General features: G+C 56.8%; 2 protein-coding genes across 8 annotated transcripts; both read left to right on the top strand.

The window, feature by feature from the left end:
• Positions 1–9439: 9439 nt before the first annotated feature.
• Positions 9440–17225, top strand: FAAH2 (fatty acid amide hydrolase 2). The gene is made up of 11 exons (XM_065028199.1): positions 9440–9663; positions 10082–10164; positions 10465–10598; positions 10927–11136; positions 11532–11651; positions 12107–12242; positions 13027–13144; positions 13738–13857; positions 14621–14732; positions 15337–15531; positions 16168–17225. Exons 1-11 carry the CDS (start codon positions 9487–9489, stop codon positions 16341–16343), a joined length of 1581 nt encoding a protein of 526 aa, XP_064884271.1. The 5' UTR covers positions 9440–9486; the 3' UTR covers positions 16344–17225.
• Positions 17226–17895: 670 nt separating this feature from the next.
• Positions 17896–26256, top strand: LOC102089115 (interleukin-20 receptor subunit alpha). 7 transcript variants are annotated; one of them, XM_065028198.1, is made up of 8 exons: positions 17896–18290; positions 19832–20002; positions 20816–20936; positions 21704–21879; positions 22841–23019; positions 23439–23592; positions 23902–24023; positions 25025–26256. In XM_065028198.1, the coding sequence occupies exons 2-8, from the start codon at positions 19933–19935 to the stop codon at positions 25811–25813; spliced, it is 1611 nt and encodes a 536-aa protein (XP_064884270.1). In that variant the 5' UTR covers positions 17896–18290; positions 19832–19932; the 3' UTR covers positions 25814–26256. The 7 variants fall into 7 exon arrangements, with proteins under 7 accessions (XP_064884270.1, XP_064884267.1, XP_064884264.1 ...); XM_065028195.1 differs by having other exon boundaries at positions 17906–18242; positions 19898–20002; XM_065028192.1 differs by having other exon boundaries at positions 17908–18242.
• Positions 26257–26821: the final 565 nt, after the last annotated feature.

Below are 26821 nucleotides of genomic sequence, written 5' to 3'. Positions count from 1 at the left end.
TGCTGCATGCTCCATGAGAGGGCAAGCAGCTGCCTCTCTCCTCTGCCCCACAACTCCTGCCCTCACCACCGTCCTGGCCAGGGAGGCCCCAGGTGACATTTCTGCTTGTAGGGCGTCTGAACGGCCTTTTTTAGTTGTTTTTCCCAAATGTGGCCACGTGTCCAGAAAGTATATTTCACTGCTCCAAAGTTGCACCTGTCCTTCACAACACCAAGTCTGGTGGGAGTGTTGATCTGCTGGAGGATGGGAAGGGCAAACAGAGGGATCTGGACCGGCTGGATTGTTGGGCTGAGGCCAATTGTATGAGGTTCAACAAGTGCCAGGTCCTGCTCTTGAGTCACAACAATCCCGTGAATGCTGCAGGCTGGGGAAGAGCGTCTGGAAAGTGCCCGGCAGAAAAGGATCTGCGGGTGTTGGTGACAGCAGCTGAACATGAGCCAGCATGTGGTCAGGTGGTCAAGAAGGGCACCAGCATCCTGGCTTGTATCAGCACTAGCATGGCCAGCAGGCCCAGGGCAGTGACCCTGTGCTGGGCACTGGGGAGGTCAAACCCCAAATCTTGTGTTCTAGTTTTGGGCCCCTCACACCAAGAAAGACCTTGAGGTGCTGGAGCAAGTGGAAAGAAGGGAACGGAGCTGGTGAGGGGCTGGAGCACAAGTGTGATGGAGCGGCTGAGGGACCTGGGGGGTTCAGCTGGAGAACAGGAGCTGAGGGGAGACCTTCTGTTCTCTGAACTGCCTGAAAGGAGCTTGGAGCCAGGGGGGTCGGGCTCTGCTCCCCAGGAACAAGCGCCAGGAGCAGAGGAAACGGCCTCAAGTTGCGCCAGGGGAGGTTGAGGTTGGATGTGGGAACAATTTCTTCCCCAAAGGGCTGTGGGGCGTTGGAACAGGCTGCCCAGGGCAGTGCTGGAGTCACCATCCCTGGAGGGCTGGACAGACGGACATGAGGTTCTCAGGACATGGGGCAGTGCCAGGGGTGGGTTATGGTTGGACTCGATGATCGTAAGGGTCCTTTCCAACCAAAATGATTTTGTGACTCTGCACCTCAGTAGGTGGTTACAAATCCAACCTGGCAAGCAGGAACAGTCTTCTGGCACCATCCTCAGGAGACTCCTTGGGCACAGCAAGGTCTTGTCCCCAGCACCGGCACCCTGAGATTTCCAAAAGGAGCAGAGTGCCCTCAACCCCATTTCCCAAGGGAAGTCGGGGTCATTTGAGGGAAGCGGGTGCTCTCATCACATGTAGCAATAAATGCCTCACATACACTTGTCGGACTCCACTGCTTGACTTTAGATGTTGTTTTGCAAGAAGAAAGGACGTCCAGCCCTCTGTCCCGCTGTCAAGGTTTGATTGCAGGGCGTCAATGAACCGTGGCAGATGCTTTGTTAACCCTTTCTCCCCCCTAACCCCTCTCCGTCCCCCCTCCCCACTAAGTACAGGTGATAGGAGGGCAAAGAGAGACAAAGAGAGAGTTGGAAAAAGTTAAAAATGTTTTACTAATGCTACTAATAAAATAGAGAAAATAATACAAAATATACAAAACCAGTCTTGAAAGTCACAGCAACTCAGAACTGCTCCAGACACCTGGAAGTCCTGGACTGGACTCTACAGCAAATTGGAACTGGATTCAAGGATGCAGGGTCTGTCACCAGGCCTCAGATTTGCAGGGATGACTCGCAGAGTCCTTCCCAGATGTTGGCCATAGTCAAAGAAGGGAAAAAAGGGCAAAAAGGGACGAGGCCCTTGTGATCTACCTACAAGATCACATAGGAAGAGGCGGTTGACTTCACAACTTAAGACTGCCTCTGATAAGAAAGAAAGAAGGGTGATTGTAATAGGAAATTCCCTTCTGAAAGGAACAGAGGGCCCAATATGCAGAGTTGACCCTCATCTTAGGGAAGTTTGTAGTCTACCTGGAGCCCGGATCAAGGATATTGCTAGAGAGCTCCCCAAACTGGTGCACCCGACAGACTACTACCCGCTGCTGGTCTTCCAGACAGATGGGGAGGAAGCTGCTTCCCGTAGTCTGAGGGGAATGAAGAACGATTTCAAGGTCTTGGGAAGGATGGTGAAAGACTCAGGGGCTCAAGTGATCTTCTCTTCACTCCTTCTATCTTCTAGTGACGACGTGGGACGGAATAGGAAAATTCGGTCTCTTAATGGTTGGCTCCAAGACTGGTGCTACAGGCAGGGCTTTGGATTTTTTGATAATGGTTGGTTTTATAAGACTCCAGTCCGGACAGTGTCAAGCGGGAAAGGTTTATCTCGCAGGGGCAAAAGGATGCTGGAGCAGGAATTAGCCGGGCTCATTTGGAGAGCTTTAAACTAGGCTCGAAGGGGGATGGGGTTGTAGCTGGGCTTGTCCCAGTGGGGCAGTGTTCTAAAACTGATGAGGACCGGGTGGCCTCCTGTGCCCCTAGGAAGAAATTGGTGTGCTCTGCTTGCTCCCTGAAATGCCTGTACACCAATGCGCACAGCATGGGGAATAAGCAGTAGGAGTTAGAATCCTATGATCGGTCGGGAGATTATGATCTGGTGGCAATTACAGAAACATGGTGGGACAGTTCACATGACTGGAATGTGGTCATGGATGGCTATGCCCTTTTCAGGAAAGACAGGCCAGCCAGGCGTGGTGGTGGAGTTGCTCTCTATGTGAGAGAGCAACTACAGTGTACTAAATTCTGCCCAGGAGTGGATGAGGAGCAAGTTGAGAGTGTGTGGGTCAGGATCAAGGGGCAGGCTGGCAGGGGTGACACTGTTGTGGGCATCTATTACAGGGCACCAGATCAGGCTGAGGAAGTTGATGAGGCTTTCTATGGGCAGCTGAGAGTGGCCTCACAGTCACAGGCCCTGGTTGTTGTGGGTGATTTTAACTCCCCTGATGTTTGCTGGAAGGACCATTCAGCCAGCCAGCCACAGTCCAGGAGGTTCCTCCAGTGCATTGATGATAACTTCCTCATGCAGATGGTGGAGGAGCCGACTAGGAGAGGTGCACTGCTGGATCTCATCCTCACTAACAAGGAGGGTCTGGTCGAAGCAGTAAAGGTTGAGGGCTGCCTGGGTTGCAGTGACCACGAGATGGTGGAGTTCAGCATCTTGTGTGGCAGGAACAGAATAGCAAGTAGAATTGCAACCCTGGACTTCAGCAGGGCTAACTTTGGCCTTTTCAAGCAATTGCTGGGGGAAATCCCATGGGCAAGGCTGCTTGACAGAAAAGGGGCCCAAGATAGCTGGATTGCATTCAGAGATTGCTTCTTCCACGCTCAGGATCAGAGCATCCCCACATGTAGGAAGGCAAGGAAGGGAGCCAGGAGGCCTGCGTGGTTGAATAGGGATCTGTTGGGTATGCTCAAGCAGAAGAGGAGAGTTTACAGGTCATGGAAGCAGGGGCTGGCCACTTGGGAGGAATATAAGGCTGCCGTTAGAGGATGTAGGAAGGCAGCTAGGATAGCCAAGGCCTCCTTAGAATTACAGCTGGCGAGAGGGGTCAAGGACAGCCAAAAGAACTTTTTCAAATACATAGCAGATAAAACTAATACCAGAGGCAACATAGGCCCACTGATGAATGGGGTGGGTGCCCTGGTGGCAGAAGATACAGAGAAGGCAGAATTACTGAATGCCTTCTTTGTCTCTGTCTACTCTCCTGGGGTCTGTCCTGGGGAGCCCTGTACCCCTGAGACCCCGGATGAAGCCAGGTCAATGGAGGAGTTTGCTTTAGTTGAGGAGGACTGGGTTAGGGAGCAATTAAATAGTCTGGACATCCATAAATCCATGGGTCCAGATGGGATGCATCTGCGGGTGCTGAGGGAGCTGGCTGAAGTCATTGCTAGACCGCTCTGCATCGTCTTTGCCAAATCTTGGGAAACGGGAGAGGTGCCCGAGGACTGGAGGAAAGCAAATGTCACTCCAGTCTTCAAAAAGGGCAAGAAAGAGGACCTGGGTAATGATAGACCAGTCAGCCTCACCTCTGTCCCTGGGAAAGTAATGGAACAGCTTATCCTTGGTGCCATCTCAAGGCATATCAAGTATAAGAGGGTTATTAGGGGCAGTCAGCATGGCTTTACCAAGGGTAAGTCATGCTTGACCAACCTCATAGCCTTTTATGAGAATGGAACAAGGTGGATGGATGATGGCAGAGCGGTGGATGTGGTCTACCTTGACTTCAGTAAAGCCTTTGACACAGTCTCCCGCAGCATCCTCACAGCTAAGTTGAAGAGGTGTGGTGTAGACAATAGAGTAGTGAGGAGGGTTGCAAACTGGCTTAAGGAGAGAAGCCAGAGAGTGGTAGTCAATGGTGCGGAGTCTAGTTGGAGGCCAGTATCTAGTGGAGTGCCTCAGGCGTCAGTACTGGGGCCAATATTATTCAATATATTCATTAACGATTTGGACGAGGGAATAGAGTGTACTATCAACAAGTTTGCTGATGACACTAAGCTGGGAGTTGTGGCTGACACGCCAGAAGGCTGTGCTGCCATCAGAGACCTGGACAGGCTGGAGAGTTGGGCGGGGAATAACCTAATGAAATTTAACAAGGGAAAGTGTAGAGTCCTGCATCTGGGCAGGAACAACCCCAGGTTCCAGTATAGGTTGGGAAATTACATATTAGAGAGCAGTGTAGGGGAAAGGGACCTGGGGGTCCTGGTGGACAACAGGATGACCATGAGCCAGCACTGTGCCCTTGTGGCCAGGAAGGCCAATGGCATCCTGGGGTGTATTACAAGGGGGGTGGTTAGTAGATCGAGAGAGGTCCTCCTTCCCCTCTACTCCGCCCTGGTGAGACCACATCTGGAATATTGTGTCCGGTTCTGGGCCCCTCAGTTCCAGAAGGACAGGGAACTGCTGGAGAGGGTCCAGCGTAGGGCAATGAAGATGATTAAGGGAGTGGAGCACCTCCCTTATGAAGAAAGGCTGAGGGAGCTGTGTCTCTTTAGTTTGGAGAAGAGGAGACTAAGGGGGGACCTTATTAATGATTATAAATATATAAAGGGTGAGTGCCATGAGGATGGAGCCAGGCTCTTCTCGGTGGCAAACAATGATAGGACAAGGGGCAATGGGATCAAGCTGGAACACAAGAGGTTCCGCTTAAATTTGAGAAAAAACGTCTTCTCAGTGAGGGTGGCAGAGCCTGGCCCAGGCTGCCCAGGCGGGTTGTGGAGTCTCCTTCTCTGCAGACATTCAAACCCGCCTGGACATGATCCTGTGTGACCTCACCCAGGCGTTCCTGCTCCAGCAGGGGGATTGGACTAGATGATCTTTTGAGGTCCCTTCCAATCCCAAACATACTGTGATACTGTGATCTCCGATTTTATATGGTGTTATGATATGGATGGGATGGAATATTTAGTTGGTCAGTTTTAGTCACCTGTCCAGTTCTCTCCTCCTTGCCCCTCTCGCTTACAGGACATGCATCCTTATCAATGACCTTGCATTCCATTGCTGTGTCTACCAAAATATGTATCCAACTTCAGAAAAGTGCAGTTACTAAGAAGGGCTTAGCTGAAATAAACATTCACTAGAAGAGAAACTGGTCTTGTTTTTAACAAAACCAGGACACCCGCCCAGCGCAGCCCTGGACGTCCCAGCTGCAGGAGGATGCACGGCCGTGGGGGAGCAGCTGCACAGATCCTGCCTTCACCAGCAGCTGCAGAAACTGGTTTGGTGCCCCAGGGACCTCCGGGTGTCCCTCCATGCACCCCAGGAGCCCCAAGTGCCGCTCGGTGCACCCCGGGGGTCTGCAGGTGCCTTTCTGCCTGTTCCCAGGGCCCGCCTGGGCAGTGCAGGAGCGGTGGCGGCTGCTGAGAGCAAGCCGAGGGCACAGAGGTTTCTCTCCGTGCCGGTGCTCACACGGTGCTCCGCAGGCACACACCGGGCCGGCCCCTGGCGGGTCAGTGGATGGGAAGGCAGAGCACAGCATCCCTCACTGGTGGGTCTGGCTAAGAACAGGCTTGGAGGAACCACCATTAAACTTGGGCTTATTTCTGGGATCAGCTGGGAATTAAGCATCTGAGTCGCTGTGTTTAAACATCAACCTTTAAATGTCCCTTCCTGCCTCCCCCACCCCAGCACTATTCTAACCAAAACCCAGTTTTCTCCTGAAGCTTTATTTTAAGGATGTTTTAAATTACTGATGTTGCAAAGGAAAGAATTGTGCTGTCAGGCTCTCTTTCTTCATTTAATTTCCCAAAAGGTATTTTTTCTGTGTTGGGGAAAAGATCCAGAAGAGCTTTGGAGAGCTCAGTGACGGCGACCAGAACACAGCACTGTCACTTAGCACACGGCCACTTAGTGCTTACACATGCAGACATACAGCAAGCACAACCGCTCCGGCTTTCCCATGTTCTTGCTAAACTCTCATGGGTTTTTTAAGCCTTTGGAAATAATGAAGCAACTGCGGATAATGACAGGCATAAATTCCAGGAGCACAAGAGCCTGAATCACATTTTTCTTCTAGCCAGCTGCCGTATCTCAGGATAAAGCGGTGGGACAGGTTGGATGTGTGAGCTTTGTTGCATATTTCCAACCTCCTTGCTCTTGGCTGCTTGTTTTTTAATCAGATTGGAGTTAATTGGCTTCTTAGTGTGTGTATGGGATGGTGTTTGGTTGGTTCTGGCAACTGAAAAGCAGCCTTAACCAATTTTGACCTTGGGCTTCCAGATCTTAGTCCTTTATTTCTAGAGCAGCTTCTATCCTATTTTTTCCATTTTTCATGGAAATGAAGGTCCACTGGGCTACCATGAACTGTGGTAGTTGCTCTTTTGGCTTGAGTCCCAGAAATCTCACCGGCTTGACCTAATGAGAAGCAGCTCAAGCTGCTATCTGGGGCAGCGCCGTTGTACAGCATGACCAGTGGGTACACGAGGAACTCGTGCCAAGTATGCAGCAGCTGACCTGGTATGAATTTCAAAGCTGAAAGACAAAGATTAAGGGAGACACTTTCCATGGCAAACAAGAAGCCAAAGCTGGGCAAACGACACAAGTGGGTCTGGGATTGCATTTAGGAGGGACATTCTCTCCCTGCCTCCTTTCAGAGGACACATGTTACTGTTCTAGCTCTGTAAGAAGTCTATGGGACAGCTGACTTACCCAGGCCAGTCCTGAGCTCTGAGGAAGCCTCGTCATCCCTACTGCCATCCCTGGCAAACTGGAGATGCAACTGCCAATACTGCCAGAAGATTACACAAGCCAGGTTTTAACAAGTCCTGACCTACAGTTTCTTCTAAGCAGGTGACTTTGGGGCTCTGTTAAGCCATGATTGTACAGAGATGCAGTTGTGAGGAAGGGTTTGGGTACATTCACAAACCTTTCCAACCTATACCTCTGTGACCTGGGGCTGTGCAGGTGCTTAGATATTGTGGGGGAAAAGGCAAAGTCTACATCAGGATCCAGATAAGGCCACAGGCGTTCCAGCAACATCAGGGAAATGGAAAAAGCAGCTTTTAACCCATCTTTGTGCTGTCAGCCAGACGCACGCCAGCCTGGCAAGGAAGCACCGAGCCCAGCCCTGCTTGTCACCTGTCCTGCCAGCCCGTGTGTGGGTCAGGGCAGACCTGCCATGGAAAAAGAAACTGGGTGATTGAAATCAGCAGGGGACAAGCGTTTCCCTTGTGCCTGCAGGAGTACAGGACTCCCCCACCTTTTAGAGCCAGAGGGGCCTTTCAGAGCGCCTCACATGTGCCTGGGGACTAAACCTACCAGTGGACGGAGCAGCTGTCTGTGCTTTCCTAGGGCAAAGGAAACTAACTCCAAGCAGGAAAGCAGCTTTGCCATTCCTTCTCTCCTCTTCTCCGTTCGCATTAGGCAGGAAACAAAGGTCTCTTTGATAAGATTTTGTAAAAAAATAACTACTGTCAAGAATACCTTTATGTTCATCTCGGGTTTTCGTGGGACAGGGGTCAATCCACTCTCCTCCCAGGGTGTGTATGCTGCAGATTATTTTCATAAATGTTCACTTGCTGACTTTGCAGTCATAAAACATTTTCACAAGAAAAGTATCCCCTCATCTCCCTTGCTTTTCACTGATAATTGCCAACTATGTTGAAAGAAAGGGATGTAATAAGGCCAGCTCAGATGCTGCTTAAATACTTGCTTTAAAAGACATTATTTTTTTTCCCAGCATTACCAGTTCTTGTAAGTTTTGTATTGAGGGTTGAAGAAGTGCTCTTCCCGTTCCTGTCATCAAGCAACTGAAAAATCTCAGTGTTTGTTTGAAAATAAGTGCGCTAATTGCCGCCTTTTAGGAGGTGAAAAGCCTGAGAATGAAGCTTAGTGTTTAAAACGGAAGGAACAATATAATTAAACGACAGCTTTAAGCGGATCAGCATTAAGGTCCTGTAGGCTGGTCACACCCTGCAGTTTGTGTGCAGAGCTGCACCCCGGGGACAGGTTTTGGATGTGGACAGGCAACCTGTGCGGGAAGGGGAAGGGACGCGCGTCCTGCTCACCCGCGGCCGGACGCAGCCCCGGGGCACCGGGATGCGCTGCATGCAGGAAACTGCTATTTTGCAAATATAATAGGCTCAATTTTTTAGATAACGATATTGCAACACCGGGTGTTCTACCTAAAGGCAGGGACACGTAATAGGGCAAAAAGCCCCTGCTTATATCCCCCAAAATCCCAGTGGCAATTTTCCTCCCCTGTTCCCCATTGGTTGGTACTTCAGGGTTTACAGAGCACCGACCCTGCCTCAGTTTACATACAGACCCTTCCCCTTATCAATCTAAGATATGGATTCCTGGTACTTTGGCCGCCCTTCCCCCTAAATTAACTTGTAAATACAGGTATCGGTGTGCATACAGGTATCAGTATATGTTCCGGGAGGAGACTGTGTTTTACATTAGGGGTTCACAGTCCGATGTCTCCCGGTCCCTTCCCCCAGCTGGGGTCAGGCGCCAGGTCCTCAGTTACGTAAAAACAACAGTTCTTTGTTAAACGTTCCTTACACTGCAGCTCAGCCCCGGCCAACCGGCTCCTTCCACGCCTTGTCCGGGGCATCCTGTCGGTGAAGCTCTTCCACAGACACGGATGTCGCTGCCCCAGACACGCGTGGGGAGCGCAGCCTTTGCTCCCCGGGCTGTTTGTAGCCTCTGCCCTTCTCTCCAGCTGCACAGGTGACTCGCTCCTCTCGCCCATGCGCTCCGCAGGGTGCGGGGTGGCTGCGGCGGGGCACTCGAGGGAAGCAGCTCCCCTTTCCCCGCTCCGCATCCCCTCCGCCTGGGCTCGTGTGTTTTAGTTCTTTCAGCACCAGCGGCTGTAGTCACCCCAGAAGAGCAGGAAGAGGCCAATCTCCACGGGCTGCAACGCCGCTGGCAAAGGCGGCGGCGAGCAGCGGGGCCGCCGGTCCCCGCGGGCAGCGACCCCGGGCGGGCGGCGCGTCCCGCCCGCGCCGCGCGTCTGCGGTTGCTGCGGCAACGTGGGCTGGGCGCTGACGTCACATCCGGCGGCGGATCGCTCCGCCCCGGGGGCGCGGGCCCGGCGGCAGCGGCGGACATGGCGCTGTCGCGCGCGGAGCGGTGGCTCGTGCTGCTGCTGCGGCTGCTGTCGCGCGCGGGCCTGGCGCTGCTGGGGCTCGTGGCGCCCGCGCCGCCGCGCGCCGTCCCGCCCCCGCGCCACCCGCTGCTGCTGCTGCCCGCGCGGCGGCTCGCGGCGCGCCTGCGCGCGCGGCAGGTGCGGTACTCCGGGACCGGGACCGGGGGGCGGGGTGGGGGGCGCAGCCGGGCTCACAGCGTCCCCGCGGGTGACGGCCGCCGCGCCTCTGGAACGGATCGCTGGCGGAGGGCGTGCGGGTGTGCCCTGTGTCCTTGCCGGTGTCCCGGCCCCGTGCCCGGCGTGCCCTGTGTCCTTGCCGGTGTCCCGGCCCCGTGCCCGGCGTGCCCTGTGTCCTTGCCGGTGTCCCGGCCCCGTGCCCGGCGTGCCCTGTGTCCTTGCCGGTGTCCCGGCCCGATGCCCGGGGTGCCCTGTGTCCTTGCCGGTGTCCCGGCCCGATGCCCGGGGTGCCCTGTGTCCTTGCCGGTGTCCCGGCCCCTGGAAGCCGCCCAGCCCCGCCCGCGTCTGAGCGCGGTTTCTGCCGTATTTGGTGTTGCAGGTGACGTGTGTCGAGGTGGTCGAGGCGTATGTGGAGAGGGTCAGGGAGGTCAACCCCCTCATCAATGCCCTGGTCAAGGACCGGTAAGTGGGGAGCGGAGGGGACACCTGTGGCACTTCCCCCCCGCCTTCCCAGGCGCACCAGGGGTCACAGCAGCCCTGTGCTGCTGGTGCCGCTACCGGCGCTGCTGGCAGCAGCTTGGCCAGACGCAACAGCGAGTGGCTCTCATAAAGACCAGGAAAAAGAGCTGGGGAAGTGTCACCTTCCATTACCGGCTGCCGTGCGCTGAGCACCTGCCTGCCCTGCAGAGACACCTGCTCCTTCCCAGCACCTTGGGGCTGGAGAGGTACCCCAGAGCATCTCCACCGGTTGCTTCTTTGCAGGTTTGAGGAGGCCCTGCAGGAAGCCCGGCAGGTAGATAAGCTGCTCTCGGAGGGCCCTGACGATGACTCCCTGGAGGAGAAGTTCCCCTTGTTAGGTGTTCCCATCACCGTCAAGGAGGCCTTTTCTCTGCATGGTGGGTTTGCCCTTGCTTCTCTCCAGCTGCACAGGTGACTGACTCACTTCTCTCGGCCATGTGCTCTACAGGGTGCTGGGTGGCTGTGGCGGGGCACCTGGGGGGAAGCAGCTCCCCTTTCCCTGCTCTGCATCCCCCTCCACCTGGGCTCATGTGTTTTAGTTCGCTTTTAGCACCCAAACCCTGCGGGGGTTGTGGTCCCCTTGCTGGGGACCTGCTTCTCACAGACAGGGTCCCTGTGACTGGCCTTGCAGCCCGCTGCTGCCATGGTGATCTCGGGGCAGCTGGCCCTGACGCCTCCCTCCATCTGTCGATCCTGGCCCTACAGGGATGCCCAACACCTCTGGCTTGGTCAGCCGCCGCAACGTGATCGCCACCTCGGACGCCCCGGTGGTGTCCCGGCTGAAGCAGGCTGGTGCCATCCCGCTGGGCGTGACCAACTGCAGCGAGCTGTGCATGTGGTTCGAATCCAGCAACAAGGTCTATGGCCGCACCAACAACCCCTATGACCTGCAGAGGATCGCAGGTGGCAGCTCAGGTGAGCCCCGGTACCTCAGCACGGTCCTGCACGGGCAGCGGGTTAAAATGCAGCAAGGAAGGAGCTCCCAAGCCCTCTGCGCGCTGCTGTAACTTGTCACTGGGCTCCTGCAGAGCTCACCAGCAGGAGACCATTTGGAGGTCCAGCTGCGTTACACCTCCCGGGCGTTACACCCAGCATTGCTTTGGCTCGCTCTGACTCTGTGTGCAAACAGCTGGTGTGGCACTTCAGCAGGGAAATCCCGTTGGCCCACGTACCCCAGCTGTCCCCCAGATGTCACTTAAAGCCAGGGCAGCTCCCACCCCATCTGTGTGCAAACAGTAGCGGCTCCTGTTGTGCTGGATGATTTGCACTATAAGCTCATGGGTTTTTTTGCCGTGTTTTCTCCCATGTAGGCGGGGAGGGGAGCGTTTTGGCAGCTGCCTGCTCGGTCATAGGTGTGGGCTCCGACATCGGCGGCAGCATCCGGATGCCTGCCTTCTTCAACGGAGTCTTCGGCCACAAACCCACAACAGGTAAAGCAGATGTGAGATTCTTATCTTCTCTCCTGCAGCAATGCCAGGAGGCGGCTGCTCCTGTGCTGTGCTTGTCTCTGGTGGAGTTGCTGTAAGGGGACAGGCAACTTCTTGCATGGGACAAGCCCGCTGTGTGAGCACAACCTGGCCTTGGCAGCAGAAAGCTGTTTGGTGGCAGGACACCAAGCGTGTGGGAGGTTTTATAGCCCTGGTATTTTGTCCTCAGCGTGGGATGTTTTCCAAGGTCGGGATCTGCTGCTGGGGTGTTTCCCTGGCAGCTGGCATCCCAGCTGGGTGCTTTTCCTCCTTTCCTTATCCCCTGCGCTTTGTTGTCAGCTCGCAGACGCTGCTGATGTGTGCAGTCCCTGGGTGCCATGCTCCCCCTGGCTGGGGTGATGCTGTGGGTGCTCGCGGACACTTGCGGGGTGGTCGCCACCGTCTCTCTCTGCTCACAGGGGTGGTGCCCAACGATGGCCAGTTCCCAATCGCTCAGGGGGCGCGGACCAGCTTGCTGTGCACAGGGCCCATGTGCCGCTACGCAGAGGACCTGGAGCCAATGCTGAGGGTCATGGCTGGTTCTGGAGTCAACAAGTAAGTTGTTCCTTCTGCTTTGAGCTGCTGAGTTGGCCGTTTTCTGGGCAGTGTGGCGGGCAGTCCTGTTTGGTGTACTAGACAGGTCTGCACCACCCAGGTTGCTTGTCGTTGGTTCCTTCCTCCGCCCTGGGTTCAGCAGGACCCTCGTGGCCAGGGCTGTCCTTCCCACCACCCAGCCGTGGTCAGCCAGGTCCTCCTCGCACGGAGACTCCACCTGTGAGCTGCTTCGTCCAGCACGGCCCTTCCCCCCAGGGCTGGCCTTTCACTTGGGTTTTACATGTGCTTTTTCTGGTTGCTGAATAATGAGTTTTCCAGCCCACACCGTGGCCCCGTTTGGTCTCTTCACAGGTCTGTGTGACCAAGCAGCCTTTCATGTGCACAGTGGAGATGGGGCGGACCAGGCAGGTCCTGCTTCTTCCTGCAGCCTCCACACGGTTGCTTTTTCCATTACCGCTTTTGTTTCTCGGTGGCTCTTGTGGTGCAATCCCCACCTGGGCCGTGGCCAGGGTCTGTAATTACAAGGTGCACCTTGAGAGATGGGGGTTTTCCTAACAGCAATGAATATGCAGAACTAGCTGGGGGTGACAGCGCGGGCGAGCAGCTGGGTGGGTTGTGGGCAGCAGGTGTCTGTGTGTCTTCAGGGACTCTCCTCCCCACCTTGATGGGTGTCCTCAGGATATATAGGGTGTCCTGAGGTTGCATTAATAAGCGTGTGAGCAGCTCTGGCAGCTGGGGAGGAACCAGGGACAGATTTGTGAGCCAAGTGCTGTTCCTTTCCCAGGCTGAAGCTGGATGAAAAGGTGTCGCTGGGCAAAATAAAGTTTCACTGCATGGATCATGACGGCGGGTCCATTTTTGTGTCGCCCGTGGACAAGGAGATCTTGCAGGCCCAAAAGAAGGTAGGAAGAAAGGAAGGGAGGTTGGATCTCACTGGGGTGAGCCTGGAGATAAAACCTGGGGAGACCAGTCCCAGGAGCCCCTTGGAGAGGAGACGGCGCTGCTGTGTGCGTGGGCCCGGCGGGGGCTGGCGGGACAGAGGGCTGCAAGCGGCTGCCGGCGCCCTCGCCAGCGGTGACCGTGTGTTGGAGCACACCATGGTCTCCTAAGTTTTTTGGCACAACTTCCATTGCAATAGTTCTGTTTTGCTTTCTTAACATCTCTTGTCCACGTTACAGAGACCTGGGAGCGCAGTGCACGGCAAAGGGCTGGCTGTGTGTTCGCAGGCTTCCCAGGGTTGCTGCCTGGCATTTAGCAAAGGAACTTTTTTGGTTTTCACTGAAATGTTCTGTGCTGCTCCCGGTGCTGTTCTGGAGCACCGCTGGGCTGGCATGCAGGGCTGCTTGGGGTTGTTATCGGCTGGAGGAGGTCCCGTGCTCACAATCCCCTGCGCGGCAGCAAAGAGAAGCAGCCCCTGGGCTCTTCCCCGTTTCCATGGACTGACCTCAGTGCATCATGTTCTCATCGAAACAAACCCTTCCTGCTTTTCCCTTAGGTGGTGGAGCACCTCAAAGGCGAGTTGGGGGTCCAAGTTCAGCCGGTGGCGATCCACAAGATGAAGTATTCTTTCCAGATCTGGTCAGCCATGATGTCATGCAAGGACAGCGATGGGCAGGTGTGTCGGACCAGGCTGGCAAACTGCCGGCACCGGGGGAGAATCAGCTGTTTGGAGCCAGCCATGGAGCTGTAAGAGCTCTCTGCTCCATTTGTGCCCCCAGTCCTCCTGTCAGCTTTCCAAGGCTCCGCAGCCCTTTCTCCCTTGCTTTCCTGTGAGATGACATTGCAGGTTGGGATTAATACCCGTTAGGATGCCGGGACCGAGGTGGGGGATTAGCAGGTTTTCACCAGCAGGCCTGCATGTGTTATTTTGTCCTTGAATTGTAGCCCCTGCACTGTGCTCTCTACCTGCATGAAAGTATTTTGTAGCAAGAATAAACCCTCAGCAGTATTATACCTTGTGCATTCCTGCCATGCAGGCAGCGGTGAGAAATAAATCAACCTCACCAGCTAAGGATTGGCCCACTCTGCCTCCTTTTTCCAGACCCCACAGCTGTATGACAGCAATAAATGCCTCCAGGAGATATCTGGAGCATCATCCCTTGCATCGTGTCAGAGGGGGGACACTGGAAGGGGCTGCATTGGGGGGCTCTCCCTCCACAGCGCAAGGCCCTGTTCTTGCTGTCTCTGACAGGAGAGATGCTCCTGCTGCTGCTCTGCCTTGGTGCTAGAGCCGTGTCACCTGACAGGCATATTTTGTCTGGAAATGGGAACAGCGTGCTTGGGATAACTGGACAGCAGGAGATTTCACTGTTGTTAGGTTGTTCTTCCCTGTCGTGTGCTTCCCCGTGGTGCTGATGGAGGGAGCGTGTGTGTTGCAGGAGGCACAGCTGTTCACCGACCTGCTGGGGGATCACGGGAAGCCGGTGTGGCCGCTGTGGGAGCTGATGAAGTGGCTCGTGGGGATGTCGTCCCACACTCTCCCAGCTATCGGTGAGGCCGGGAGGAGCCCTGGGGCGGTGGTGGGGCAGACAAGGTCTTAAATGAAAATAGTGCCCTGTGAAGGGACTCTGGAGATCGCACCAAGCAGGTTCAGGCTGGTTTTTGTAATAGCGCTCAATGTCTTCGAGTCAAACACGTATTCAAGGGGGAGCTGGCTGGGTCTTTGATAACTAGGACTGGATATCCTGGGAGAAGGAGAAGTGAGGACAACGGAGCTGTAGGCAGGGGGTGCTCCTGCCCAAACTGCTGGGGGCAGAGGGAGCCAGGCAGGGGCCTGCACTGCTCTCATTTTGTTGCAGCAGACACCAGAGAGCCCTAATTAGTGTTGTCATGCTGGTGTCTAATGAGTGCTGAGGTCGCTTTGCCAGCTCTGCTCAATCCCAGTGGCTGGAAGAACTCCTCGAAGCGACGGGCAGGCTGAAAGCCTTTGTCTGGGCAGAGATGGGGACACGCTGCCGGCAGAGCCGCGCGATCCGCGCTGGGAGCCGCGTGATGGCAGAGAGGGGACACGGGGGGCTGGAGGGATGCACCAAGTCTGCCTGACCCACAGTCCTCTTTCTTACTCTCTATTCCTGTTTGTGCCCATGCCCTGCAGCCCTGGGGCTGACGGAGAAGCTGGTGAAACTCAACCCTGCTGGGAACGCCAAGCTGGTGAGCATGGCGAAGAGCTTGCAGGAGGAGATGGAGGCCCTGCTGGGGCCGGACGGGGTGCTCCTCTACCCCTCCCACCCCACCGTAGCTCCCAGGCACCACTCCCCCATCTGCACGCCCTTCAACTTCGCCTACACAGGTGAGCAGCTGTGACCCCGCTGCTGGGGGACCCGGCAGGGCCACGGGTTGCGGCACGGGCTGGGACCCGGGGTATCTCACCCAGAGATTTTTCCATCGCTAACAGTGGGGTTTGTGGCTCAGAGGAGTGTCTTGCTGCTCCAGAGCGCAGTCATGCTTTAAAACCATGTGGCATTTTACCTGCTGTCTGCAGCATGGCAGGTTTGATTTAAATGTCTGATTTAGGGGGTCGCCTGCCCCGGCGGGATGTGCTCATGCTGTTACAGCTGTGGTTCAGCAGACACCTGAGAGCTGCACAGCACAGTTTGAGGCTCTCTACATGGCTTTCCTGCCACTCGAGCTCCTGGACACCAGTATTACATTGCAATGCTGTCTGGCTATGGAGGGATGGTGCCTGGGGCAGGAATGGCCCAAAGCAAATCTTGGCAAGTGCCACATAAGTGTGTCATCACTCTTGGGTGCAATTTTCATATATGATATGGGCACAGGGAACCTCTGACTAGCGACGTGTCCTTGTCGCCATGTCTCTGCACTGCTCCGGCAAGGACCAGCTCCCAGGAGCCCAGCCTGGGGTGGGAGAGCCAGGCAGTGATTTGTCCCGATGCTGTTTGCCCTGATGCAGCCTTCTCTCTTCCAGCCATCTTCAACGTCCTGGGCTTGCCGGTGACGCAGTGCCCGCTGGGCCTGAGCAGCGAGGGCCTGCCGCTGGGCATCCAGCTGGTGGCAGCATCCTACAACGACCACCTGACGCTGGCGGTGGCCCGGTATCTGGAGAAGGCCTTTGGAGGGTGGGTTTTACCTGGGCAAGTTTAGCCTGGGCTTCTGGCACTGCAGGAGGGCAGGGATGGAGACAGCAGCACCCAGCGATGTGCTGGCAGGCGCTGATGCCTGATCCCATCATGGCAACACCTGCCCCTCCACACCCCGCCTTGCACCCCCGGCACAGCCAGCAGTGCCTCCAGGCCCAGGGGCAGCCGGACTGTTGCTGCTGGAGTTGGCTTCTCCCTGCAGCAGCCTCTGCGCCTCGGGACCCCCAGTGCCATGGTTTAGCAGCAGGCACCCTGTCTGCAGCGGGCAGCTCTCTGGGCCTGGAGATGGCTGTCTCTGTAACACCTGCTGCTTCCAAGATGCTGAGTGAAGGCTGGGGAGAGGAGGTGCTGCCACACTGCTTGGGGACAACTGCCCAGCAGCACCCTCAGGGTGCCCTGGGTGCGTCCATCTTCTGTGGCCTGCAGGGCTGGGACTGCACCCACTGCACCATGGGCTCACCGGCTCCTGTAGCCTCCCTGAGCTGCCTGGGGGCTTCCCCCACGCTCTAACGGACAAGGGAGAGGGGCTAAGGGTGCTGGAGGCAGCTGTACGCTTGTCTCACCACCAGCGCTTTGTGCAGTGGGTGGTGCTGGGCTCTGCCTGTTGCAGAGCTGGGAGGCGAGGGAGGGGGAGCTTTTGCTCTTGTGAGCTTTTGACAGCACTGGAACAGCTCTTTAAATGCTTCTCTCCACGTGCTGAGACAACTAAACCATCTCCTGCCTGCATTGCCTTCCCTTTCTGTCCCTGGGGATCACCCAGCCTGGTTGGCATCCCCTGCCCTCCCGAGCAGGTGCAGGCAGAACCACGGGCAGCTGCCTGTTCCTGGGGCGGGCAACAAGCTCCAGATATTTTCAGCGAGGATGGTATTAAAGAGTCTGTCCTGTTTGCTGCCGGCTGTGTGTCTGTGTTCCCAATAGCTGTTGTCCTGTAGCCGTGGGGCTGCCATACCCCCGGTCTGCACTTGCGCCCTGGGGTGCACCAAGGCTGCCAAGCGCCGCCAGCTGTGGGCACAGGGCAAGGACAGCAGTGGAGGTGCTGGCATCCGCCCCAGGGGTGGCACTCGGCCGCTGCTGGCTCTTGCTTTAAAATGCCTGGGTTTGCAGGGTCTGCTCAGCTCCTGGCAGAGCTGAAGGGTGCAGGCGGTGCTGCACTCGATGGCTCCATTGGGCTTGTAGCAGTTGCACAGTGTTAGGCTCCTGAAAGCATAAGCCTCGCTGCTTCCCCACAGTGGGCTGCCAAAGGCTTGGGGCTCACAGGGCGATGTTGGGCTGTGCCTGGCCTCTTTGGGGACAGAGCAGGGCACGCGGTCCCAGGGCTGTGTGCACAGCCCACAGCACTGATGTTGGCAAGGATAAAACCTCCTGATGTGGGCTTTGCGGGGATATCCTGGCCCTTATCTGTACTGCCACGTGCCACCCCAGGTCCTGGCCCAATCTCTGTGCTGTCTTCTGTCCCCAAGCCACTAAAGGTCCCTGCGAGGGGGGATGTGGGCGCTGGGTGCAGGGGCGGGCTCCTTCTCACCACTCGCTTGCAGAGGGCACTGCTGAGCCGGGCCAGGGCTGCCAGCCCTGCAAGCCCGCGGCCAGATGAGACATTGCCAACGAGGAAGGAAGAAATAAAAAAAAACTAACCCAGGAAAAGGCACAAACCACCAAAGCCAAATCACGTGCCGTGGGATGTCTCTTGCAGCGTCCCCACACAGTGGCACAGGGGACACGGGCCTGTGCCCCAGACGGAGGGAGCCTGCGAGCCAAGCACACCCTGCTAATCCTTCCAGCGGATGCTCTTGGAGGTTAACATGGGGCTGCTCAGCTGAAGGCGGTTGTTTCACAGAGCGTGGTGGTGTTTGTTCCAGCGGGTTCCTGTTGCAGCAGGAGCTGGTGAGCAGCTGCATGGCCCGAGGTAGGGGACGGCTGACGCTCCGTGGTGGCGCGGTGATGGGCGATGCGGGTAAGGAAGGGACGTGGGGAGGAGGGTGTTTAATCTCTGCGCTCTTGCCTGACCAGGGTAGTCAGTAAACCATATTTTTACAGAAGCCACAACACGGGGAGGGGTGCTTGCTTTTTTCCCTGGCCGAGGCAGATGGGGACCGCATGTGCTGGCTCAGCAGGGACTGGCAGGGACTGTCCTGTGGCCACCCTCAGTGATGCAAAAGCGCTGGCCCCATGTGCTGCCCTGGCCCTGCCGGCACAGGCAGCCGGGTCCCAGGGTCTCCCCAGGGAGCTGACCTGCTGCTCTGCACCTCTGCAGGTCTTGGGAACAGTCCTGGAGGCCCCTTCTCCCTGCAGGGAGAGCTGCCCACTGCCCTCACCAGGGAACTGCTGTGGAGCCGGGAGGGCTTGTGCAGGCATCAGGGCAGCGGGACGCTGTAAACCCGCACTTTGGCTCTGGCATTTTGGAGGTCTCACCTTAGGGCTCTGAGCCCTTGCCCGTGGTCTGCAGATGGCCATCCCCACTTGCTGGCTGCTCTTGTTTCCAGCTCTGAACACTTGCAAGGGGCAGAAAGCATGGGGAAAGCATTTTGTACGCATCTGCCAAGGCAGTTGCACTCGTAACGTTAACGTAGAGTCATTATAAAGCGGGTGGGAGTAAGCCAGTGCTATGGATGTCCAGTCCGGCCAGGGGGATGATCCCATCCATCTGCCTCTGGAGATGGCCCTGGGCTCTCCACCTTTGCTGGGGTACGTGTCCCAACAGCCAGGAGGTCGGCACTGGTGACCTCAAAGCCTTTGCACGTCTCTCCCCAGAGAGCAAGGTTACATCTGTAGCTGGCAAGAGCAGGGGAAAAGAGTTCCCCAGTGGCCAAGTGGTGGGTCAGGGCCAAGGTAAGGAGCTGCAGGCCGGGTCCCAGAGGGAAGGAGGGGGCAGTGGCGTGGTAACATGTCTCAGTGCTGCTCCAGTGTCCCCGGGGCTGCACAGGGCTCCGACACAGGTGCCTGGTGGGACCAGGCTCTGCTGTGGCTCACGCAGACTGAGGACCCTACTCGGGGCACAGCACCCCAAGGGGGCACATCGGGGTGCCCTGTTTCGCCTGGCCAGATGCTGCCACACATGGTACTGAAAGAGGCTGGGGGTGTCCTGCATCTGTGTCACTGGTTGTCCCAGTCTGAGTCACGCCGGAGCAGGGCTGAGTCACCACTGAGGTGGTGTGACCGTCAGCTCTCTCACACCCACCACATAGCAACACTGGCAGTGACTTCTCGCTGCCTTTAGGGAGGGACCAAAAGCCGCAGGGGATCAGCTAGAGGAGAGCGCAGCAGGAGGTCCCTGCACACCTGCACAGAACTGTGGCAGAGTGGTTTAGCTGCCTGCTGTCCCCGCAGGCCCGCTTGTCACCGCTTGTCACCACTGCCCTGAGGTCACCTGCCCTGCTGCTGCTTCACCCCACCCTGGGGCAGGGGCTCCCCCACCGTTCTGCAGCAGGCACCACTCCATGTGCAAGGTGGCACTGCCCATGGCTCCAGGGAAAAACACATTTTCTACAATACCAGGTCCCAGCTGCCCGTCGTGTTTGCAGGTGGCAGAACAGCTCCAGCACCCCTGTCTTCTTGTCACAGTACCCAGCGTGCCGGCATAGAGTGGGGGCAGATGGATGGGGTGCAGAGGGATGAGCCCTGCCCTGAGCCTGCTCCTGTCCCTGGCCAGCTGCACCCTGCTTGGGGGTAAGTCCAGGGGCTGGGGGGCGGCCCTGGCTGCAATGTGGGGAGAAGCGCTGGGACACAGAATCCCAGAGTGTCAGGGGTTGGAAGGGCCCTGGAAAGCTCACCCAGTGCAATCCCCCCATGGAGCAGGAACACCCAGATGAGGTTACACAGGAAGGTGTCCAGGCGGGTTGGAATGTCTGCACAGAAGGAGACTCCACAACCTCCCTGGGCAGCCTAGGCCGGGCTCTGCCACCCTCACCAGGAACAAGTTTCTTCTCAGATTTACGTGGAACCTCCTGTGTTCCAGTTTGCACCCATTGCCCCTTGTCCTATCACTGGTTGTCACTGAGAAGAGCCTGGCTCCATCCTCCTGACACTCCCCCTTTCCATATTGATCCCCAGGAATGAGTCACCCCTCAGTCTCCTCTTGTCCAGCTCCAGAGCCCCAGCTCCCTCAGCCTTTCCTCACACGGGAGATGCTCCACTCCCTTCAGCATCTTGGTGGCTGAGCTGGACTCTCTCCAGCAGTTCCCTGTCCTTCTTACTCTTACCTCTGGGGGGAGGGGACCGAGTGGTCTTCAGGGTGTGATGGGAAAGAAAACCCCAGGGTCACCAGCAGCCAGGTCGGGGTGTCTGTGCCTTTCAAGGGACTGCAGATGCTCCAGGATGTGCAAGAGATTCACGGGATGCAAGTGCTGAGCAGCCAGGCCTTGCCTGAGCCTGGCACGGGGTCGGTGTTTACCTGTGCAGGACTGGAGGCGGTGACTGGCCATAGAGCAGGGCCTGCGGAGCAGAGCACCGCAGCCTGACCCCGCTCTGCTTCCCCCCCAGGGACGCTGCTGCCTCCACGGGACGTGAGGCTGGAGGCACAAAACTTCCACGTCCGCCTGCTGTGGGAGCCGGACCCCGGCTGGCCTGACGGAACCACGTACCAGGCGGAGTGGAGGAGACGGTAGGTGAGGCAGCAGGCAGGAGCGGGCAGGGGTGGCTTGTCCGCCCTGCACCCTGGCAGAAGGCTGGCGGGACCCCGGTAGCCAGAGGATTGTTACCTGGCAGTAAATACCATGGAGGAACAGAGCAGCGGAGCTGGCAGGGACCAGCTTGTCCAGACCCTCTCCAGGCAGGGTCAGCTCAGGGCTGTGTCCTGTTGGGTTTTGACCACCTCCAAGAATGGAGTCTCCACAAACAGTTGCATTTGGGGGTTTGTTTTGGGTGTTGGTTGGGGTTTGGGGTTTTTGTTTTGTTTTTTTTCCTTATGCTTAAATGGAATTTCCTGTGTTTCATGCCTTTTGTCCTTTCAGTGGGCACCACTGAACCACTGAGAAGAAGTCTTCATCTTCTTTACTCCATCCTGTTGATAAGACCCCCCCACCCTATGCCACCTTCTTTATCAGTTCCTGTTCACTCAGCCTCCCTCATACCACAGATGCCTCAACCCCTTGGTCATCTCTTTGGCATTCTCTAAAACTAATGGGTACTTTCTTGTAGTGGAGAGCACAGGCCAGGGCACAGCCCTCCAGGTGCCATCCCACCAGTGCCGATGGGAGGGGACTTGTCTTGCTGGTGTTGCTCTTCCCAGTGCAGCCCAGGATGCTGTTGGCCAATATCTGTGCTCTCCCGCACTTTCCATTCGGACAGGATGGCAATGGCTAGGCAGCCTTCTTTTTTGGCTAGGAAGTTGCCAAAAAGGAGAAATCCCTGCATTTTGTTTATGGGCAGAACCAAGGGCTGGACCAAGGCAGATGCCTGCTGGGGGAACAGCACCGGCTCCTCCTGGGCGTGCGAGCTGTATTTTGATGACATCCACAATATCTACTGGGCAAGGGTGAGAGCGGTGGCCAGAGGAGAAGTATCCGAGTGGGCCTATTCCAGCGAGCTGCAGCCATACAGAGACAGTAAGCACCACGAAGCTCCTTCAGCTGGGCTCCTGATCTTCCCGGGGTGGCCGATGGGGAGACGGGTCCTTGGAGAGGTTTGGTGGGATACCATAGGAAATCATATGAAGATACTGGTGGGAAAAGTGCCCTGAGCCCCATCTGGAGGAAAGGGGTGGGAGTAGAGGTGCTGGAGAAGGGCTGGGTGAAGAGCAAGGGGTCAGAGGAGAAGACACAGTGAGGTGAGGACCACAGAGGGGAGGCCCCAGGGCACCGAGGCACTATGAGAATTTGGGTCTCTGGAGAACACACCAAGATGGGGTACGAAAGAGGATGCCGCTTCAGGATTGACTTTTAAAAGCATTCCCTGTTCATCCCTTCCATGGGTCTGGGAGATGCTGGATGTTCCAGCAAGGTAAAGCTGGTTAAGGCAGGAGAAGTCCCTCTGGTACTGCCTTAGTCCTGGCTGCTGTGTTAGTGAGGTGCGGGCAGTGTCTCTTAGTCACAGCCTGGCTCTCCTGTCCATAAAGGGGGAACAAAAAACTTCAGGACCTACCCCTAAGGTTGTCACAATGAAATGAACATGCAAGTGGCTGAAATGGAATGTACATCAGCTCTTTGGGTTCCCTTTTTCATTCCCTCTGCATCCAACTGGCATGGAAATAAACAGTCTTGGCTAACAGAGCCATTGCTGCACTCCGCAGCAAGTCTGTGGCCGTTGTGCGATGGCTCGGCAGCTGGAGGTGCCAGCAGGTCTGTCCTGGCCCGCATTGGTGCGAGCAGAGAAGGCAGAAGCAGAACTGGCTGCCATTTCTAGAGCTGGTTTCACAGCATGAAGTGCCATCGGGCTAGACCTGAGGAAGTTTCTGTGTTCTGGAGTGGGACATCCATCAGACAAACAGAACTTCTAGGGAAATGAGATGTCTGCCTTCTGTTTTGAAGGGCTTAATTTTCCTTGTTCACTTTTTTTCCCTCCTTACAGCAATTGTGGGCCCGCCCAAGTTGTCCTGGCTGCTCCAGGGACAGAACCTCAGTGTAAATATCATCATGCCACTCACTCCTTACCAAAGCAAAACTGGCTCTTACAAACCGGTCGACCAAGTGCTGCAGAAGCTGTGGTACCAGCTGAGCCTGTACGAAGGGGATGTGCTCATCCAGCAAGTACGTGGTGGGTTGGGCAAGGCTCGGAGTGCACAGCACCTGCAAAAGCTTTCCCAGTGCAGCAGAGATGCTGGTGTCCAGGTGCATTGGTGTGGTGGTGCCTGTGTCTGTAGATTTGCCCCAGCCCTGCCCAAACACAGCAGTGCAAGCTGCCGTGAGATGCTTTGCGCCCCCAGTTCGGGGCTTGCAGCCTAGGGGTGACAGGAGATCCCTTTTGTCTTCTAGACTGCATGAATAAGAAAAACCTGTACTAATTTCTGTTCAGATGAAAGCATGCAGTAAACATGTAATGAGATGCTCTGGGGCCTGAAAGCCTCCTGGGGTGAAGGAACAAGCGCTGGAGGTGCTGGGGAGCAGGGAGGGTGGGAGTGGAGCAGAGCACAGACCCCACCTAGACCATGCATCCCCTCTGGTTCCAGGTGCCCTGCAAACGCAGCGGGGAGGAAGCATCCTGCACCTTTGAGCACCTGAAAGCCAGCACGCGGTACTGTGTCCAGACAACAGCGGTGGGCATGCCTGAGGAGCAGAGCCGGGAGGCCCAGCAGTGCATGGTGACGCCGGAGGGCCCTGCAGGTGGGAGCTCTCTCTCCAGCTCAGCCACTGCAGTTGCACCTCAGGTTCTGCTTGCAGCGTGAATGTGTGTGGAGATGTGGGTCACTCATCCCTCAGCCATTCGGGTTAGGGTTAGTGGCCCAGTAGCGCCCTGTGGGGACCTTCCCGGGGAGGTGCTTCCTTGTCATCTGCCTTGGGTTTGCCCCACATCTCCTCCTTGAACATCCCAGCATGCCACAGGAGCTCTGGGAAAGTGCCGATGTGGGGTGGGCTCAGGGATATGCTGGATGCGGTCCTTCCATCCCTCAGCCTGTTGTGACTTCCTGGCAGGCTTTTCCTGGGTCCTCATCCTGCTGAGTGGTGTCTTCCTGTCACTGGGCGTAGCTGCACTCTGCATCATCTATCTGTACATCTTCCCCAGCCCATCGGAGATGCGCCTCCCGAAAACGCTTGTGAGTGAACGATCCGCCTCCAGCCTCTGCCCCCATGTGCTGTGGCCAAGCTGGGGTCCCCTGAGTTTGCAGGGGGCTCAGCACCTCCTTCCCTCCACCTCTTGCACCATCAAATCTGTCTTGTTGCCCAGGTGTCTGACCCGCTGTACCCACAGGCCTTGCTGCATGGGAGAAGATACTTGTGGGGTGCATCAGTCAGCCATGGGTCACACTGGAGCAGGGTGTCTCAGGCAGCAGGGAACCTGCAAGCACAGCCCTCCGTGTTAGGACTCTCCTGCTCTAGGTGCTTGGCTCACCATCTGAGAGAGCTTGAAGGGGAGAAAGAGGGGGAGAGAATCAAGCATCAGGGCTGCTGTCCTGGGACAGTCTGGCCTGTGTGAGAGTTGCCACTCTGCCCTTGGGGTAAATGAGGCTCAGGGATTCTCCCAGGGCTGCAGCCCTGCTGAGCTGATCCAAAAGGCGTTCTGAGTCAGCAGGACTGAGCTCTGTGGAAACAGTCACCAGGACAGCCCTTCTCCCAAGTCCCAGTTCCTCTCTGCTTCCCACTGTTCCAGTGCTGGGGTGGTAGCAGCAGCCTGGGTTGAGCAGCTCTGGAGACAAAACCAGCTTGCTAAGCTAAAGATGTCCTCTGTGCCAGTGTGGAGAGGAGGTGGCAGGCTGCTCTGCCTGCCTTGGCCCAGCTCAACACCAGCGCCCTTTGCTTTCCTATTCGTCTGGCTTCTGCGCAGGGGCTGTGGGGATCTCTGAGCAGGTGAGAACTCTTCCATCAGCCCCTGACAGCTGGACCACAGCTCAAAAAGCAGCAGCGTGATAGCTGCCATGACTGTCCCCCTGCAGCAGATGCACCATGCTGCAATGATTAGAGCCCTGCCTGCATTCCTTCCAGGTGTGAGCACGAGCTGTCCAGGACCCTTCCCTTCCTCGGGGTGTGCGGGTCATCACCCCCAGGTGGGGGACGTTTTGGCAAGCTGAGGCTGACTGCTGTGCTGCTTATTTCCCAGCAGGCTCTCCGGAACAGGGAGTTGAGTGTGGCCGTCGGGGTGCCCACCCTTGAGCTGGTGGAGGACTCACTCGCCCTGCTCCTGCTGACCGTGCCCCCCTCCCCTGGGCCACCTGCTGCTGAGCAGACACCCACAGTCCAGCTGCTCCTCAGAGAAAGCCTTTCCCAGGACACTAGTGGCTACTGTGCCAACGGGTTTGGGCCAGAGCACCTGGAGGGAAGGGACCCATCCTGCACCCACAGCCAGCTGGAGCATGCCTTGGGGTCCCAGCTTTCATCACGGCTGGAGGAGGATGGGGAGGCACGCCATGGGGATGGTGTGCTGCAGCAGCCAGTGCTGATGGGACTGACTAGAGACAGCTACACAGGTGACAGGGACTACCGGACATCCGAGACGTGGCGCTCTCTGCACCTCCAGCTTTATTCTAAATGCCAGTGCCCGGCCCTGGGAGCCAGCAGCTGCCTCCCTCTGCCCACAGCTGGCAGGAGCTCCAGCCGCGAGGACCGGCGGGAGAGCCCTTGCATGGCAGGACGTTGGGTGCTGCTCAGCTCTGTGAAGCTGCCAGCCAGCGAGGAGGAGGATGGAAGGCAGCTCATCCATGCTCTCCAGCCGCTGCATGGCCATGGGACTGAGTCACAGCCGAGTGACAGCATGGTGCAGCGGGGCGAGTTGGAACCGGCAGCACTGGCTGCCTCCCTGCCTAGCCCCTGCCAGCTGCCCCCTGACATCCCGCAGGCAGCTCCCTTCTCCGGCTACGAGCTGCGGCCCCCGGTTACCAGTGAGCTGTAGCAGACAGGGACACGCCGGGAGCTCCCAACGCCTGCATTGCAGTGTCCAGCAGAGCTCAAGGTGCTGCCCAGAGCTGCCCTGGCCACAACAGCTGCCTACTGGGACCTGCTTGTGCCTTGCTGGGGACAGGGCTGGGCAGGTTCTGGTGCGGGCAGGCATGGGCACGCTCTGGGCACAGTTGTCATGGATGGGCAAGATAAACATCTTCAGAGCTTCCTTCTGTGGCTTTGGAGCTCTTGGACCAAAGCACAGGGAATACATATCGAAGTCGAAGTCTCAAAGATTTTATGAACTTGTCCATCTATATGTGTGTTTATGTGTCTGTACAGCCTATGTACTAACACAAATTTATGTATATAGTCCAGCTCCACCACCGGTCCTGAAGGTCTTCGCATGGTGGCAGGGCATTTGCAAAGAGCGATTCAACAGGAGCGTCAGTCAAAGCTGCCCTGTTGTCTGTGCCGTTAGACTCTGGGAAAGAGCCACATCCTGAGCTTAAGGTCCTCCAGGCCAAGCGAGGAGCGTGCCTCGTGCCAGCCCAGCCTGTGCTGCACCCGTCAAGACCTGCGCTGTTTGCTGGGAGGGGCTGACCCAGCACAGTGGGACCAGACTGCCTCCCATGCTGCCTTGTTGGGTGCGTGGCACAGCCAGGGCCTTTGTAACAGCCCGACAGGTCTTTAAAGAGCTAAAGAAAAACAGCTCTTTTCTGAGTTTCTGGCAGGGCAATGGTGCCGGGATCCCCGCGGGTGATTCAGGTGAGTTACTCACCAGCAGCGGGGACTCACCATGGCCCCGGGGGTGGTTGAAGCAGCTGCGATGTCCCTGTTCTGTATGAAACAAAGATGTTCATACAGAGTGGAAAAAGGCAAAAGGTTTGTGACCTTTCAAGATGGCATTTAGCAGCTGAAGTTTCTGAGTGCATGTGAGAGGGGTTTTTTAATTCACTTCGGAGGTGAGAGTGGGGCCCTGCAGAGCCGCAGTGAGAATGTTCCTCACTGCGGGGGTGAA

This window comes from Columba livia, chromosome 12 (assembly GCF_036013475.1).
Source record: "Columba livia isolate bColLiv1 breed racing homer chromosome 12, bColLiv1.pat.W.v2, whole genome shotgun sequence".
Taxonomy (NCBI): Eukaryota; Metazoa; Chordata; class Aves; order Columbiformes; family Columbidae; genus Columba; species Columba livia.
This window is presented reverse-complemented; position numbering and strand designations above follow the sequence as displayed.